Source organism: Anomaloglossus baeobatrachus, chromosome 1 (genome assembly GCF_048569485.1).
Source record: "Anomaloglossus baeobatrachus isolate aAnoBae1 chromosome 1, aAnoBae1.hap1, whole genome shotgun sequence".
NCBI classification, from domain to species: domain Eukaryota; kingdom Metazoa; phylum Chordata; class Amphibia; order Anura; family Aromobatidae; genus Anomaloglossus; species Anomaloglossus baeobatrachus.
In genome coordinates, this window is record NC_134353.1 from 898,742,025 (window position 1) to 898,759,941 (window position 17,917).

The following is a 17,917-nucleotide window of genomic DNA, read 5'->3' on the forward strand; positions in this document are numbered from 1 at the left end:
ATGGCGACCGGTCTGACCCTGGCAAAATGCACACCCTGCTCCTCAGGCAGCCATCTTCTTCTCCCTGAAGATTCCCCTTGTCCCAGGAACCTATTTCCCAAGCTCCTCTCAGGGGCTAAACCTTTTCCATAACCCCTGGTGTACTTGCTGTGAAATGCCGCCGAGCTACCCGGCTATTGCACTGCACCAGCACTCTTTAGCTAACCTGCACCTTTCTAATTCTGCTACAACTTCTCTATCTATAAACCACCCTGTTGTCCTAACTATACTGACCTAGAACACTTCACCTAATGTTACTAACACCTCCCTACTCTTGGCCAGTTGTCCCTACTTCACATTGCACTAATTCTTATCTAAAATGGTCTTACTCTGTACATAGTATAGTCTTTTCTATTCTAAAAGGTCTTATATACAACACATTACACTTTTAAATGCATATAGACATACATTAGAAATTAGCATTCAATAAGACACTGTACTCTTTCGGCCTCTAGATCGTGTGAGGGTCCAGGCTATGATCATTGAAACAAATTATACTAGGCTGAGCAATGCAAGTATTCATAACCTACTGAGAGAATTTATAATCTGTTGGTTCACACCATGTGGGATGTGTGATGTTGACTCCTTGTTCATGCTCAGCAAGGTGTTAACAAAGATAATGAAGCCAAAATGTACAACGAACAAAGAAGTATTCAGTAGCTGGTTCAAACTGGGATTAGGAAGCCAGTAGCAGGCTGATGACGTACTATATTTGCTGTTTATCTCTGACCAATCAGGGACAATGTTGAACTGAATAACTGTGTGTATTTTATAATATACGAATTAGATGAGCATTGAGCTTCTCCCGGATAGAGATACGTGGTCATTTTTCCTCATACATACATCTGTGCAGATTTGATTTGGACTCCGACTCTGTGACCCTGAAGACCCCTTAACGGTCTCCCCCGACAATGGCACTGGCCAGCTTACAATACCAGCATAAAATCTGAAACATTTTTGGCGGGGTCTTCAGGGTAAAGTTTTTCTCACACTGCCCACATCCACAGTATTTCAGACCCACTCTTGGTCCTACATTCATTTTGATTCGGGTATGGACCTTCCTCTGCCCGTCCTGTGACAGGGTGCTGGCTTAGCGAATTAACTGAATCAGACAGACGACAGCCCCCTCTATTCATCCCTGATACAGCGAGGGAGTGGGAAGCACAAAAAATGGACAAGTGGTGCTTCTGGGACCCGGAGAGGAGGAGCGCTGAAATGGGATCTCAGGGGAAGATTTAGTAAAGTATATTAATAAGAACTTTTTTACCTACAATAAAGACTTTTCTCCTATAGGATAACTTTTTCAAGTCTATCTGAATGTTTAGCTACAAGGATACATTTATAGTGGATGATTTTACATTGAGGAATTCTTGTATTTCTTTGTCGCTCCATTGGGAGACCCAGACAATTGGGTGTATAGCTTCTGCCTCCGGAGGCCACACAAAGTATTACACTTTAAAAAGTGTAACCCCTCCCCTCTGCCTATACACCCTCCCGTGCATCACGGGCTCCCCAGTTTTATGCTTTGTGTGGAAGGAGGCACACATCCACTCATGCATTCTCATATTAGTTATATCGGTTGGAAGAAAAGTGGGCCCCCACGGGGCCCCCGGCATGTTCCCTTCTCACCCCACTACGTCGGCGGTGCTGTTAAGGTTGAGGTACCCATTGCGGGTACAAAGGCCGGAGGCTCATGCCGTTTTCCTTCACCATCCCTTAGCGGCTCTGGGAGAAGTGGGATCCTGACCGGTCATCCATTTACTGGGACCGTGCTCCCTCCGCAGCCCCTGTGGGAATCTGCCGGACAGGAGTCTATTCATCCTCAGGGACCGGGCCCTGCATCTCTAAGGTACTCTGTGTCCCCATGGGGGCTGTGCATGGAGCGCCTTCATCCCGGACGCTGCAGCAGCTGCTGATTTGTGAAGACCGGCGGACTTCCGCGCCGACCGCGCCTGCTTGTCGGCCGCGGTCTTAAATTTAGTCCCCGGCTTCATTGCGGCCTAGTAGCAAAACTCCTGCCCCCGGGCCTGTCTGTCAGGGGTAAGGGCGGGACTGCCGACCTGACGTCGGATATGAGGGCCGGAGCATCCTGTATGTTTCCTCCCCCCTCACTGATCACTGTGGGGACCCCAGATTCCCGCACTTTTCTAGCGCCGCCCACGGCTCCACTCCTCCCCTGAGAGCTCTGGCAGCCATTTTTTTGGCATTCTGCCGGTGGAGGATTTCCAGGAAAGAGCTCTGCAACTCTGGGAGACCTAAGGCAGGGAATCTGGAGGACACACGCTCCGCTTTTTAGCGGTCGGTAAGCCACACCAGTCACCCGGTGCTGGTCCCCTTAGGGTGCCGGAATAGATACTAATATATATATATATATATATATATATATAATATATAATATATATATATATATATATTTCTTCAGCGCTCTATTGGGAGACCCAGACGATTGGGGTATAGCTACTGCCCTCCGGAGGCCACACAAAGCACTACACCAAAAGTGCAAGGCCCCTCCCCTTCTGGCTATACCCCCCCGTGGTATCACGGGTACTCCAGTTTTAGCTTTGTGTGCGAAGGAGGTCAGACATTCCATGCATAGCTCCACAGATTTTAGTCAGCAGTAGCTGCTGACTATTTCGGATGGAAGAAAAGAGGGCCCATATAGGGCCCCCAGCATGCTCCCTTCTCACCCCTGGATGGTGTTGTAAGGTTGAGGTACCTATTGCTGGTACAGGGCTGGAGCCTCACATGCTGTTTTCCTTCCACATCCCCTTGGGGGCTCTGTGGAAGTGGGATCCTGCCGGCCTCAAAGCTCTGACGCCGGGCTCCATCCACAGACCCATAGCACCTGGTGGATGCCGAGCAGGAGTACCATCAGGGACCGGGCCCTGCATCATACAGGTACTCTGTGTCCCCGGCAGGCACAGACGCACTCCGGGCTGGCTGGGCGTTGTAGTGCGCCGGGGACCGTACACTGAGCTGGTGTTCCTACAGTTATCTGGGGGACTTTGTGTTCTGGGAACGCAGCGCCGACCCTCACTGGACCGGCGGCGCTGCTGTGACTTGTGGTGCGCCGGGGATACCCCGACCGCGCTTTTACGGCGGGGGCGTTTATAACTCTAGTCCCCGGCTTTTGGGCCTAGGACGCCGGCAGCTCCGATCGTTCCCGCCCCCACCCTGTCAATCAGGGTAGGGGAGAGACGCTGTTTCACGGCAGCGACGAGGGCTGGAGCCTGATTTACATGCTCCAGCCCTCTCACTAGGCACAGAGGGAAGCAGGCTTCCCGCTCTTGGTCAGGAACGCCCAGGGCCCGCCCCCCTTCCTCTCTCAGGACGCCGGCAGCCATTACATGCATGTCTGGCTGGAGGAAGGACGCAAGGCTCTGGGAGACCTAGACTGAGGGGCTTTGGGAGACCACACACCCGCTCTTAAGCGGGCGGTAAGCGGCTTTTCAGCTGGCCCCTCTAGTGCCTTACTGTGTATTAGTGTACTGTGTCACTGGACATAGATATTTATTGATTTCTTGCACTGTGAGGTCGCTTCCTGGCTGAATACCCCAGATCGCTCTGAGGAGGCAGCAACATGTCATCCACAAGACGCAAGGCTGCCAAGGCTAGGGCTGTGTGCACTGAGTGTGCTGCATGTGGGGCTGCTCTACCAGCAGGCTCCAATGACCCCCATTGTGTGCAATGCTCAGATCCGGTGCTGCTTCGCCAGCCGGAGTCCGGAGAGGTAGTGACCCAGGCTGAGACGCTTGTAAGTCCTGCCCCGGTGTCAGGGACAGACTTTGCAGTTTTTGCGGATAATATGTCTGTGGCTATGGCAAAAATCCTGGAAACTTTGCAATCCATGCCTGGGGCTCAGTCTATGGACACGGCGAGGTCTATGTCCTCTAATCCTCCGCAGTTGGATTTAATCCAGACTGCAAGGGGGTCCCCGGCTTCTCAGGATGAGTATAATGACTCAGATGATTGCCCCAGCCACCCCAAGCGGGCTCGCTGGGAAAGACCCTCAACGTCATCACACTGCTCAGGGTCTCAGCGCAATCAGTCTCCATGTGATGTGTCTGAAGAGAGTGATCAGGAGTCTAATCCTGGAACCCCTCTCAATCTGGATACCCCGGATGGGGACGCCATGGTAAACGATCTTATCTCAGCCATCAATAGGCTGTTAGATATTTCTCCCCCAGCCCCTTCAGCAGAAGAGGCAGCGGCAGAGCAGGAGAAGTTTCGTTTCCTCTATCCCAAGCGTAAATTAAGTGCTCTGTTGGATCACTCTGACTTCAGAGAATCAATCCAGAAACACGACGCTCATCCAGAAAAGCGTTTCTCTAAACGTTCTAAGGATACACGTTATCCTTTCCCACCTGATGTGGTCAAGCGCTGGACCCAGTGTCCAAAGGTGGACCCCCCGATTTCCAAGCTTGCAGCTAGATCCATAGTTGCAGTGGAGGATGGCGCTTCACTTAAGGATGCCAATGACAGACAGATGGACCTTTGGTTAAAATCTGTCTATGAAGCTATCGGCGCGTCGTTTGCTCCAGCATTCGCAGCCGTATGGGCACTCCAAGCTATTTCAGCTGGTTTAGCAAAAGTGGATGCTATCATACATCCAGCGGTGCCGCAAGTGGCGCACCTTACCTCGCAGATGTCTGCGTTTGCCTCTTACGCTATCAATGCGGTCCTAGAATCTACCAGCCGCACCTCAATGGCGTCTGCCAATTCGGTAGTTTTGCGCAGGGCATTGTGGTTAAAGGACTGGAAAGCAGATGCTGGTTCCAAAAAATGTTTAACCAGCTTGCCTTTATCTAGAGATAGACTGTTTGGCGAGCCATTGGCTGACATCATTAAACAGTCCAAGGGTAAAGACTCCTCTTTACCCCAGCCCAGATCAAGCAAACCTCAGCAGAGAAAGTGGCAGCAGAAGTTTCAGTCCTTTCGAGGTTCGGGCAAAACACAATTCTCCTCGTCCAAAGGGACTCAGAGGACGCAAAGAAACTCAGATTCCTGGCGGGCTCACTCACGCCCCAAGAAAGCAAATGGAGGAACCGCTTCCAAAGCGGCTACCTCATGACTTCCAGTCCCCTCCCTCCGCATCTCCGGTCGGGGGCAGGCTCTCCCGCTTTTACGACACTTGGATGTCACAGGTCAAAGACCGGTGGGTGACAGACATTTTGTCTCGCGGGTACAGAATCGAGTTCAGTTCTCGTCCTCCAGCTCGGTTCTTCAGAACCTCCCCACATCCAGACCGTGTAGATGTCCTGCGGCAGGCGGTGGACTCCCTAAGAGCGGAAGGAGTAGTGGTTCCTGTACCGTCTCAGGAACAAGGGAGAGGGTTTTACTCCAATCTCTTTGTGGTGCCAAAAAAGGACGGCTCGTTCCGTCCTGTTCTGGACCTAAAACTGCTCAACAAACATGTGCACGCCAGACGGTTCCGGATGGAAACCCTCCGTTCTGTCATTGCCTCAATGTCTCAAGGAGACTTCCTTGCCTCAATAGACATCAAAGATGCTTATCTCCACGTGCCAATTGCTACAGAACATCAACGTTTTCTACGTTTTGTGATAGGAGACGACCATCTTCAGTTCGTAGCTCTGCCATTCGGTCTGGCGACAGCCCCCCGGGTCTTCACCAAGGTCATGGCGGCGGTGGTAGCAGTCTTGCACTCTCAGGGACACTCGGTGATCCCTTACCTAGACGATCTACTTGTCAAGGCACCCTCTCAAGAGGCATGCCAACTCAGTCTACATGCTACGCTGGAGACTCTCCAGACTTTTGGATGGATCATCAACTTTCCAAAGTCAAATCTGTCACCGACACAGTCACTAACGTATCTTGGCATGGAGTTCCATACTCGAGCAGCGAGAGTGAAGCTTCCGCTAAACAAGCAGCGGTCCTTACAGACAGGGGTGCAATCTCTCCTTCAGGGCCAGTCGCACCCCTTGCGGCGCCTCATGCACTTCCTAGGGAAGATGGTGGCAGCCATGGAAGCAGTTCCCTTTGCGCAGTTTCATCTGCGTCCACTTCAATGGGACATTCTCCGCCAATGGGACGGGAAGACAACTTCCCTAGACAGGAAAGTCTCTCTTTCCCAGACGGCCAAGGACTCTCTACAATGGTGGCTCCTTCCCACCTCATTGTCTCAGGGAAGATCCTTCCTGCCCCCATCCTGGGCAGTGGTCACGACAGATGCGAGTCTGTCGGGGTGGGGAGCAGTGTTTCTACACCACAGGGCTCAGGGGACGTGGACTCCGCAAGAGTCCACCCTTCAGATCAATGTTCTGGAAATCAGGGCAGTGTATCTTGCCCTACTAGCCTTTCAACAGTGGCTGGAAGGAAAGCAGATCCGAATCCAGTCGGACAACTCCACAGCGGTGGCATACATCAACCACCAAGGAGGGACGCGCAGCCGGCAAGCCTTTCAGGAAGTCCGGCGCATTCTGAATTGGGTGGAGGACACAGCATCCACCATCTCCGCGGTTCACATCCCAGGCGTAGAAAACTGGGAAGCAGACTTCCTCAGTCGCCAGGGTATGGACGCAGGGGAATGGTCCCTTCACCCGGACGAGTTTCAAGAAATCTGTCGCCGCTGGGGGGTGCCGGACGTCGACCTAATGGCGTCTCGGCACAACAACAAGGTCCCGGCATTCATGGCGCGGTCGCGCGATCAAAGAGCTCTGGCGGCAGACGCCTTGGTGCAAGATTGGTCGCAGTTCCGCCTCCCATATGTATTCCCGCCTCTGGCACTCTTGCCCAGAGTATTACGCAAGATCAGATCCGATTGCAGCCGCATCATACTCGTCGCCCCAGACTGGCCGAGGAGATCGTGGTATCCGGATCTGTGGCATCTCACGGTCGGCCGACCGTGGTCACTTCCAGACCGTCCAGACCTGCTGTCTCAAGGGCCGTTTTTCCATCAGAATTCTGCGGCCCTGAACCTGACTGTGTGGCCATTGAGTCCTGGATCCTATCGTCAACAGGCTTATCCCAGGGAGTGGTAGCCACAATGAGACAAGCTAGGAAGTCAACTTCTGCTAAGATCTACCACAGAACGTGGAAGATTTTCTTAACCTGGTGCTCTGCTCAGGGAGTGTCTCCCTGGCCATTTGCATTGCCCACTTTTCTGTCTTTCCTGCAATCAGGGTTGGAAAAGGGCTTGTCGCTCAGCTCCCTTAAAGGGCAAGTCTCGGCACTATCCGTGTTTTTTCAGAAGCGTCTAGCACGTCTTCCTAAGGTGCGCACGTTCCTGCAGGGGGTCTGTCATATTGTGCCCCCGTACAAGCGGCCGTTGGATCCATGGGATCTGAACAGAGTACTAGTTGCTCTCCAGAAGCCGCCTTTCGAGCCTCTCAAAGAAGTTTCTTTTTCTCGCCTGTCACAGAAAGTGGCGTTTCTTGTTGCGATCACATCGCTTCGGCGAGTGTCTGAGCTGGCAGCTCTGTCATCCAAGGCTCCCTTCTTGGTGTTCCACCAGGACAAAGTAGTGCTGCGCCCCATTCCGGAGTTTCTCCCTAAGGTCGTATCCTCGTTTCATCTTAATCAGGATATATCCTTGCCTTCCTTTTATCCTCATCCGGTTCACCGGTATGAAAAGGACTTGCGTTTGCTAGATCTGGTGAGAGCTCTCAGGATCTACATTTCCCGCACGGCGCCCATGCGCCGTTCCGATGCACTTTTTGTCCTTGTCGCTGGTCCGCGCAAGGGGTTGCAGGCTTCTAAAGCTACCTTGGCTCGATGGATCAAAGAACCAATTATAGAGGCCTACCGTTCTGCTGGGCTTCCGGTTCCTTCAGGGCTAAAAGCCCACTCAACCAGAGCCGTGGGTGCGTCCTGGGCATTACGGCACCAGGCTTCGGCTCAACAGGTGTGTCAGGCAGCTACCTGGTCGAGTCTGCACACTTTCACCAAGCATTATCAGGTGCATACCTATGCTTCGGCGGATGCCAGCTTAGGTAGAAGAGTCCTGCAGGCGGCAGTGACACCCCCGTAGGGGAGGGCTGTTTTGCAGCTCTAACATGAGGTATTTCGTTACCCACCCAGGGACAGCTTTTGGACGTCCCAATCGTCTGGGTCTCCCAATAGAGCGCTGAAGAAGAAGGGAATTTTGTTACTTACCGTAAATTCCTTTTCTTCTAGCTCTTATTGGGAGACCCAGCACCCGCCCTGTTGTCCTTCGGGATTGTTTTTGCTGTTTGCGGGTACACATGTTGTTCATGTTGAACGGTTTTTCAGTTCTCCGATGTTAATCGGAGTTAATTTGTTTAAACCAGTTGTTGGCTTCCTCCTTCTTGCTTTGGCACTAAAACTGGAGTACCCGTGATACCACGGGGGGGTATAGCCAGAAGGGGAGGGGCCTTGCACTTTTGGTGTAGTGCTTTGTGTGGCCTCCGGAGGGCAGTAGCTATACCCCAATCGTCTGGGTCTCCCAATAAGAGCTAGAAGAAAAGGAATTTACGGTAAGTAACAAAATTCCCTTCTTCTGTTCGGTCGGGCTATATACCTTTTCCCATATACCCTCAGTGATCACTCTCCTAGGAGACAACAGCATGTCGTCCACAAGGAGCAAGGGTGCCAAGGCACAGGGTTATTTTGCGACCTGTACCTCTTGTGCGGCTATGTTACCTGCGGGTTCCACCTACCCTCACTGTGAGCAATGCTCGACCCCTGTTTTGCTTGCTCAGCCGGAGCCTCGGTCACTAGTGGGCCCCTCGGCTCAGGTAGACCCCCCTGCTCCCCCTGTCCAGGCGGCAGGGACAGAGTTTGCTGTTTTTGCTGAGAAACTCTCTGAGTCACTTTCACAATCCATGGCTCAGTCTATGGACAAATGGTCTGCCAAGCTGCTAGAAGCTTTTCAGTCCAGACCGGTCCTTACACAGGCCCCGGGCCCTGTTGGATCGTCGCCTCCAGGCCCCTCTCGGTCCGCGCCGCAGCGCGCTCCCAGGGGGGGCCCTAGGTCTCACATGGAGGACTCCTGCCCGGACCACAGTCCCAGACCGGCTAAGCGGGCTCGCTGGGAATCTTCCCCGACTTCTTCACGCTGCTCGGGTTCCCAGCTTGAGGACTCTCTGGAGGACGAGGCGGACGTCGCAGCTCAGGGCTCTGACCCTGACGTTGCTCTCAATCTTGATACACCTGAAGGGGACGCCATAGTAAATGACCTTATCTCGTCCATCAACCAGGTGTTAGATATATCTCCCCCGCCGCCACCTGTAGAGGAGTCGACTTCTCAGCAGGAGAAACACCAGTTTCGGTTCCCTAAACGTACACGGAGTGCGTTTTTCGATCACTCTAACTTCAGAGATGCTGTCCAGAAGCCCAGAGCGGTTCCGGACAAGCGCTTTACTAAGCGCCTTACTGACACACGTTACCCCTTCCCCTCTGACGTAGTTAAGGGTTGGGCTCAATGTCCCAAGGTGGATCCTCCAGTCTCTAGATTGGTGGCTAGATCTGTGGTATCGGTTGCAGATGGCTCATCGCTAAAAGATGCCACTGACAGGCAGATAGAGCTCCTGGTGAAATCCATCTATGAAGCCACGGGCGCGTCTTTTGCCCCGGCTTTTGCAGCCGTGTGGGCACTCCAAGCTATCTCAGCTTGTCTGGCTGAGATTAATGCGGTCACACGTAATTCTGCTCCGCAGGTTACGTCTTTGACTTCTCAGGCGTCAGCTTTTTCTTCCAACGCCATGAACGCAGTTCTAGACTCTGCTAGCCGTACAGCGGTGGCATCCGCTAACTCTGTGGCAGTCCGCAGGGCCATGTGGCTGCGCGAATGGAAGGCAGACTCTGCTTCCAAGAGGTTCTTAACCGGTTTGCCGTTTTCTGGCGACCGATTGTTTGGCGAACGATTGGATGAGATTATTAAGGAATCCAAGGGAAAGGACTCCTCCTTACCCCAGTCCAAACCGAAGAGACCTCAGCAACGGAAAATACAATCGAGGTTTCGGTCCTTTCGTCCCTCCGCCAAGCCCCAATCCTCTTCGTCCAGCAGGCCGGAGAAAGGCCAGAGGAACTCCTATGCGTGGCGGGCTAAGCCACGCCCCCAAAAACCCGCCGGAGGCAATGCCTCCAAGGCGGCCTCTTCATGACTCTCGGCATCCCCGAACCGCATCCTTGGTCGGTGGCAGGCTCTCCCGCTTTTGCGACGCCTGGTGGCCACATGTTCAAGACCGATGGGTGAGAGACATTCTGTCTCACGGTTACAGGATAGAGTTCAGCTCTCGTCCCCCGACTCGTTTCTTCAGAACCTCTCCGCCCCCCGCGTGGGCCGATGCACTTTTTCAGGCGGTGGACGCTCTGAAGACAGAAGGAGTTGTGATCCCTGTTCCCCCCCAGGAACATGGTCGCGGCTTTTACTCCAACTTGTTCGTGGTGCCAAAGACGGACGGTTCGTTCCGTCCCGTTCTGGACCTCAAACTACTCAACAGACATGTGAGCACCAGACGGTTTCGGATGGAATCTCTCCGCTCGGTCATCGCATCGATGTCACAAGGAGACTTCCTAGCATCGATCGACATCAAGGATGCTTATCTCCATGTGCCGATCGCACCCGAACATCAACGCTTTTTGCGTTTCGCCATCGGGGACGAACACCTTCAGTTCGTGGCATTGCCTTTCGGCCTGGCGACAGCCCCACGGGTGTTCACCAAGGTCATGGCATCTGTTGTGGCGGTCCTACACTCTCAGGGCCACTCGGTGATTCCCTACTTAGACGATCTTCTGGTCAGGGCACCCTCTCAGATAGCGTGTCAAAACAGTCTTACCGTCGCTCTTGTGACTCTCCAGCAGTTCGGGTGGATCATCAACTTCCCAAAATCTAAGTTGACACCGACCCAATCACTGACTTACCTCGGGATGGAGTTTCATACTCAGTCAGCAGTAGTCATGCTACCGCTGGACAAACAGCTTTCTCTGCAGGCAGGGGTGCAATCTCTTCTTCGGGGTCAGTCACACCCCTTGAGGCGCCTCATGCACTTCCTGGGGAAGATGGTGGCAGCAATGGAGGCAGTGCCCTTCGCGCAATTCCATCTGCGGCCACTCCAGTGGGACATTCTCCGCAAATGGGACAGGAGGTCGACTTCCCTCGACAGGAACGTCTCTCTTTCCCTTGCAACCAAGACGTCACTTCAGTGGTGGCTCCTTCCCAACTCTCCGTCGCAGGGAAAATCCTTCCTACCCCCAACCTGGGCTGTGGTCACCACGGACGCGAGCCTGTCAGGGTGGGGGGCGGTTTTTCTCCACCACAGGGCTCAGGGAACCTGGACTCCGAGAGTCATCCCTTCAGATCAATATTCTGGAGATAAGGGCAGTGTATCTAGCCCTATTGGCTTTTCATCGGTGGCTGGAGGGCAGGCAGATCCGTATCCAGTCGGACAACGCCACTGCCGTCGCATACATCAACCACCAAGGCGGCACTTGCAGTCGTCAAGCCTTCCAGGAAGTCCGACGGATTCTGCAGTGGGTGGAAGCCACAGTTTCCACCATCTCCGCAGTTCACATCCCAGGCGTAGAAAACTGGGAAGCAGATTTTCTCAGTCGTCAGGGCATGGACGCGGGGGAATGGTCTCTTCACCCAGACGTGTTTCGAGAGATCTGTCGCCGCTGGGGAACGCCGGACGTCGATCTCATGGCATCACGGCACAACAACAAAGTCCCGGCATTCATGGCCCGGTCTCAAGATCGCAGAGCTCTGGCGGCGGACGCATTAGTTCAGGATTGGTCGCAGTTTCGACTGCCTTATGTATTTCCTCCTCTGGCGATGCTGCCCAGAGTGCTGCGCAAAATCAGGTCCGACTGTCGTCGCGCCATTCTCGTCGCCCCAGATTGGCCGAGGCGGTCGTGGTACCCGGATCTGTGGCATCTCACGGTGGGTCAACCGTGGGCGCTCCCAGACCGCCCAGACTTGCTGTCACAAGGGCCGTTTTTCCATCTGAATTCTGCGGCCCTCAACCTGACTGTGTGGCCATTGAGTCCTGGCTCCTAGCGTCCACAGGGTTATCTCAAGATGTCATTGCCACCATGAGGCAGGCCAGGAAACCAACGTCCGCCAAGATCTATCACAGGTCTTGGAGGATCTTCTTATCCTGGTGCTCTGATAATGGGTTTACTCCCTGGCCCTTTGCCTTACCCACTTTTCTTTCATTCCTTCAATCCGGAATGGACAAGGGTTTGTCTCTCGGCTCTCTCAAGGGACAAGTATCGGCGCTATCCGTATTTTTTCAAAAGCGTCTAGCCAGGCTTCCGCAGGTCCGCACGTTCCTGCAGAGAGTTTGCCACATAGTCCCACCTTATAAGCGTCCGCTGGAACCCTGGGACCTTAACAGGGTGCTAACGGCTCTTCAGAAACCACCTTTCGAGCCGCTGCGGGATGTCTCTTTATCACGTCTTTCGCAGAAGGTGGCATTTCTAGTGGCAGTTACATCGCTCCGTAGAGTGTCGGAGCTGGCAGCGCTGTCATGCAAAGCCCCCTTCCTGGTTTTTCACCAGGATAAGGTGGTTCTGCGTCCTGTTCCGGAATTTCTCCCTAAGGTGGTATCTCCTTTTCATCTCAATCAGGATATCTCCTTACCGTCATTTTGCCCTATTCCAATTCACCAGTGTGAAAAGGATTTGCACTCATTAGATCTAGTGAGAGCACTCCGGCTCTACGTGTCTCGCACGGCGCCCCTGCGCCGTTCAGATGCGCTCTTTGTCCTTGTCGCTGGCCAGCGTAAGGGTTCGCAGGCTTCCAAGTCAACCTTGGCTCGGTGGATCAAGGAACCGATTCTTGAAGCCTACCGTTCTTCTGGGCTTCCGCTTCCTTTGGGGCTGAAAGCCCATTCTACCAGAGCCGTGGGTGCGTCCTGGGCATTGCGACACCGGGCTACGGCTCAGCAGGTGTGTCAGGCAGCTACCTGGTCTAGTCTGCACACTTTCACGAAACACTATCAGGTGCATACCTATGCTTCGGCAGATGCCAGTCTAGGTAGGCGAGTCCTTCAGGCGGCGGTTGCCCACCTGTAAGAGGGGGTCGTTTTCGGCTCTTTTTATCGAGGTATTCTTTTACCCACCCAGGGACTGCTTTTGGACGTCCCAATTGTCTGGGTCTCCCAATGGAGCGACAAAGAAGAAGGGAATTTTGTTTACTTACCGTAAATTCCTATTCTTCTAGCTCCTATTGGGAGACCCAGCACCCGCCCCTGTTCCCTTCGGGCTGTTTGTTCTTTTGTGTACACATGTTGTTCATGTTGAATTGTTCTTTTGGTTCATGGTTTTCAGTTCTCCGAACATCCTTCGGATTGAATTTACCTTAGACCAATCTATAAGTTTCCTCCTTCCTGCTTTTGCACCAAAACTGAGGAGCCCGTGATGCACGGGAGGGTGTATAGGCAGAGGGGAGGGGTTACACTTTTTAAAGTGTAATACTTTGTGTGGCCTCCGGAGGCAGAAGCTATACACCCAATTGTCTGGGTCTCCCAATAGGAGCTAGAAGAAAAGGAATTTACGGTAAGTAAACAAAATTCCCTTCTTTATCTTCAGGTGCTGAAAGATTCCTTTATTGGAAACTCCAAGACCTGCATGATCGCCAATATATCCCCGAGTCACATCGCCACCGAGCACACGCTGAACACTCTGCGCTACGCAGATCGGTAAGAAATGGTGGGATATGGGAAATGCTTCATGATAAATGCGGTCACCTTGAGAAGCATTTATACCTTGCACTAGTGTAAGCTTTGCAATCGGTGCATCAAAACCTGTGGGCTGAGTCTACAGCCTCTTTATGCCATGAAACTAATTTATTTTTAAGGGTTTTTTTTGAGTGATTTATAGAGCAGAAATTGAGCAAAAACCTCTCCAAAGACCCCTCAAAAATGTTGAGTTTCCGTTCAGAAACTCGGCAAAGACACTGTGTGCATATAGCATAACACCCAGGTCTGTGAGCTCAAAGCGGCTCTCCAAGAAAATGTTAATTAATATTTGTCAAATCACATGGAGCCCCACAAAATTTGACTCACCGGAACGCAATTTATTCAGACATAAAAATATATCACAAAAGTTAGTACACCCCTCACATTTTTGTAAATGTATTTTTTCATGGGACAACTTAAGATCTGACCCCGTGATACAATGTACAGTAGTCACAAAACAAAGGAGAGTGAACTCTCAATTCCAGCTCACCAGTCAGATGGAAGTCCGGTCAGATAGTGCACGGAAAAAAATCTTGGCCGTGACACTAGGAAAAACAAAAAAGTCCAGCACGACATCTAAAATGTAAAATTTGTTCTTCTTTATTAATACATGTTAAAAACCTGGACGAGGGACGCGTTTCGGAATATGCTTCCTTATTCACAGTCCAGCTTGTGTAACAGGGTAAATTTGGTGCCATCTAAATAATTCAGCACACACATTAATGTCAAAACCGCTAGCAACAAAAGTGACTACACCCCTAAGTGAAAAAGGCCATACTGTGCCCAAGATAGGTTCATTGTAGAACAAGCCTTGCCATGGTCAACCAAAGAAGTTGAGTGCACAAAAATAGAGCACGTGCACTCAACCTCTTTGGTCGACCATGGTGAGGCTTGTTCTGAGTGGATCCTGTTATGATTCAGGGACCGCGGAGGATCAAATAATGCGGAGTCCCAAACAGGTAACAGAGTGGCTGGAAACTTAGACTGCAGACATAATCCTGACACACAGCTAACAGTAGCCGTGGGGCGTGCCTACGATGACCCGGATGCCTCGACAAAGCCGGAGAACTAAATAATCTCACAGATAGAAATATAAGAAAGCTAATCTGCCTCTGAGCAGTCCCCAAAGATAGATAGATAGCCCCCCACATGTAAAGGCTACGATGATATAGAAAAACACAATACAAAGCCAGAAAGGACAGATTTCAGCAAAGGTGGTGCCCAAACTATCTTTATAGGAAAGAGCAACTGTCTGCAGCCGTAAAACCCCTAAGGCTATGTGCGCACACTGCGTTTTTTTGACGCTGCGTTTTTGTGCGTTTTTGGCCGCTAAAAACGCACCTGCGTCGAAATAACGCACGCGTTTTGCCACGATTTGGTGCGTTTTTTTGCTGCGTTTTGCTGCATTTTTGCTCACTGCGTCCTTATGCGTTTTTTATCAGTGAACAAAAAAAAAAAGGTCTGATGTCATTTCCTTCTTCAATATGTTCTTCATTCTCCACTAGTGTATGCAGGAGAGCAGACAGCAGCTGCAGAACTACAAGGCTCAGCATCCTCCATCCAGTAGTGTATGCAGGAGAGCAGACAGCAGCTGTCGAACTACAAGGCTCAGCATCCTCCTTCCAGGACTGTATGCAGGATTTCTTTGCCCCCCCCCCCCCCAAACAAAAAAAAATGACGTGGGCTTCGCCATATTTTTGTATGCTAGCCAGGTACAGCAGGCAGGTACGGGCTGCCCCCAACCCCCAGCTGCCTATTTGTACCCGGCTGGGAACCAAAAATATAGGGAAGCCCTTTTTTTTTAAATTATTTCATGAATTTCATGAAATAATTTTAAAAAAAAATGACGTGAGCTTCGCCCAATTTTTGAGTCCAGCCGGGTACAACTAGGCAGCTGGGGATTGGAATCCACAGTGCAGGGTGCCCATGCTTTCTGGGCACCCCCGCTGTGAATTGCAGTCCCGCAGCCACCCCAGAAAATGGCGCTTTCATAGAAGCGCCATCTTCTGGCGCTGTATCCAACTCTTCCAGCTGCCCTGATGCCGGGTGGCTCGCTGGGTAATAATGGGGTTAGGGCTAGCTGTATAGCTGGCCCTAAGCCCGAAATTCATGGTGTCATGCCAATATTAGACATGGCCACCATGAATTTCTAGTAAAGATAAAAAAAAAAACACAACACACAGAAAAATATTTTTATTAGAAATAAAACACAAACACAATTAGTGACTCCATCTTTATTGAAATAAAGAACCCCCCTCCGCAGTAAACCTGGGTCAGGGTCCCGCGCCGTCCAATCCGGATCCAATATCATCTGATCGGTTTGCTGGAAGGCAAAGCGATCAGATGATGTGTCATGATCAAGTGCCTGAATCCCATCACACATCAGCTGATTGTATAAAAGCCGATTATACAATCAGCTGATGCATCGGTGCAAAAAAAAATAAAAAAAATAATACTCACTTATGTGCTGATTACCGGCAGCTCCTGGAGCGATCGGATGAGAGTCTGATCCTGTCCCATCGCTTTAGCAGCTGCCGGTAATCAGGGATGAAGTCTCCTGACGCATCCGCTGATACCGGCCGGGCGCCCGCGTCACCGCGATACTTACGATCACCTGATGCGTCAGGTGACTGCATCAGGTGATCCATCGCCAGGTCCTGCATCCATCGGAGCTTTCCCGGCCGTCTGCACACAGCCGGAGCGGGGGTGGCGATACCGTGAGAGGATCTGGGAGCGGGCATGTCACCGGGACCCTGCAGACAGGTGAGTATAACTTTTTTTTTTTTTTTTTTTCTACTGTTAACTTTTGTTTTCGCAGCCGCTTCCACCTCCCGCCCAGACATGGCGCCGCACAGCAGCATACATGCACATGACGGGAGGTGGAAGCGACGGTGACGGTACCGGGAGGATTCACGCTTCTGTATTTACTGACAGAAGGAATCCTCTTCCTGTACACGTCACTTTACTACCCACCTCCTGCGTTTATAGCTGCGTTTTTGGTCTTAGAAACGCACCAAAACGCAGCTATTTGCGTTTCTCATTGCGTCTTTCAACATCCCATTGCACTCAATGGATGAAAAGCGCAGTGAAAAACGCGGGAATAATTGACATGCTGCGTTTTTGTGGCACCACAAAAACGCAGCTGAATAAAAACAGATGTGTGCGGAGAGCAAAAATGAAAACTCATAGACTTTGCTGGGGAAGCAAAGTCCTGCAGTTTTGAGGCCAAAAACACACCCGAAAAACGCGCAAAAACGCCGCGAAAAACGCACTGTGCGCACATAGCCTAATAAATACTAGCACTTCTGATATGGAAAAATCCTGAGGTTACTAAACCTCTCCCCCACTGTACCAGCACTCAGATGTTCCTGGGATCCAAAAACACTAATACAGATGAGGGACTGAATAATACCAGGTATGACAAAACACAAATCTTGCAGAATCATGGAGCTAAGTATACAGACACTCCCAGCAGGGAATGATCCCATTCCACCACGAACTCCACACAGACAAATTAGGAATCATGCATAGTATCAAAGCAGAACAACAAAAGATGGTAAACAAATAACAGAGGTACAAGACCACTTATCTGAGGGAAGTTCTGGAAGAGAGTAGAGCTGGTTGCAGAATGTCCTTAACACACAGGAGCAATTGACCACCAGCAAGTAACAAGAGAACGCTACAAAGTTAAATAGTCCAATCTGACCCTGATTGCCAGTCCTCTGCAGGTGTGTCGCTTCCATTCCACACATCAACTGCACCTCCTAGCACTGACCACAAGAGGGAGCTCCAAACTGGAAAACATATTCACAACAGGATCCTGTCTTGTTATACCGCTGTATGTTCTTGGCCACCGTGCTGCAGCTCAATGTCAGGCTGTTGACAATCTTCCTATAGCTTCGACCATCTTTATGTAGAGCAACAATTCTTCTTCCAGGGGAGATAAAATGGCTAATTTTGCAAAATTTGCCAATTTTCACTCAGTGGTGTACTCACTCTTCTTGTTTGCGGTTTACACCATTCATGACTGTGTATTGAGCTATTTAGAGGACACCATATTTACCCTGTTACACAAGCTGCACACTGACACTGTACAATGTATCACAGGATCAGATCTTCAGTGCTGTCCCATGAAAAGATATAATAAAATATTTACCGTATTTTTCGGACCATAAGGCGCACTTTTTTCCCCCCAAATGTTGGGGGAAAGTGGGGGG

General features: G+C 51.3%; 1 protein-coding gene across 3 annotated transcripts in view; it reads left to right on the forward strand.

Annotated features, from left to right (window-relative positions):
• Positions 1 to 17,917, forward strand: part of KIF24 (kinesin family member 24) — a 58,490-nt gene that overhangs the window by 29,968 nt on the left and 10,605 nt on the right. For all 3 annotated transcript variants that reach the window (XM_075327071.1, XM_075327070.1, XM_075327072.1), the window contains one exon: positions 13,552 to 13,661. In XM_075327071.1, coding sequence (XP_075183186.1) covers positions 13,552 to 13,661 — 110 coding nt within the window. The remainder of the gene's footprint in view (positions 1 to 13,551; positions 13,662 to 17,917) is intronic.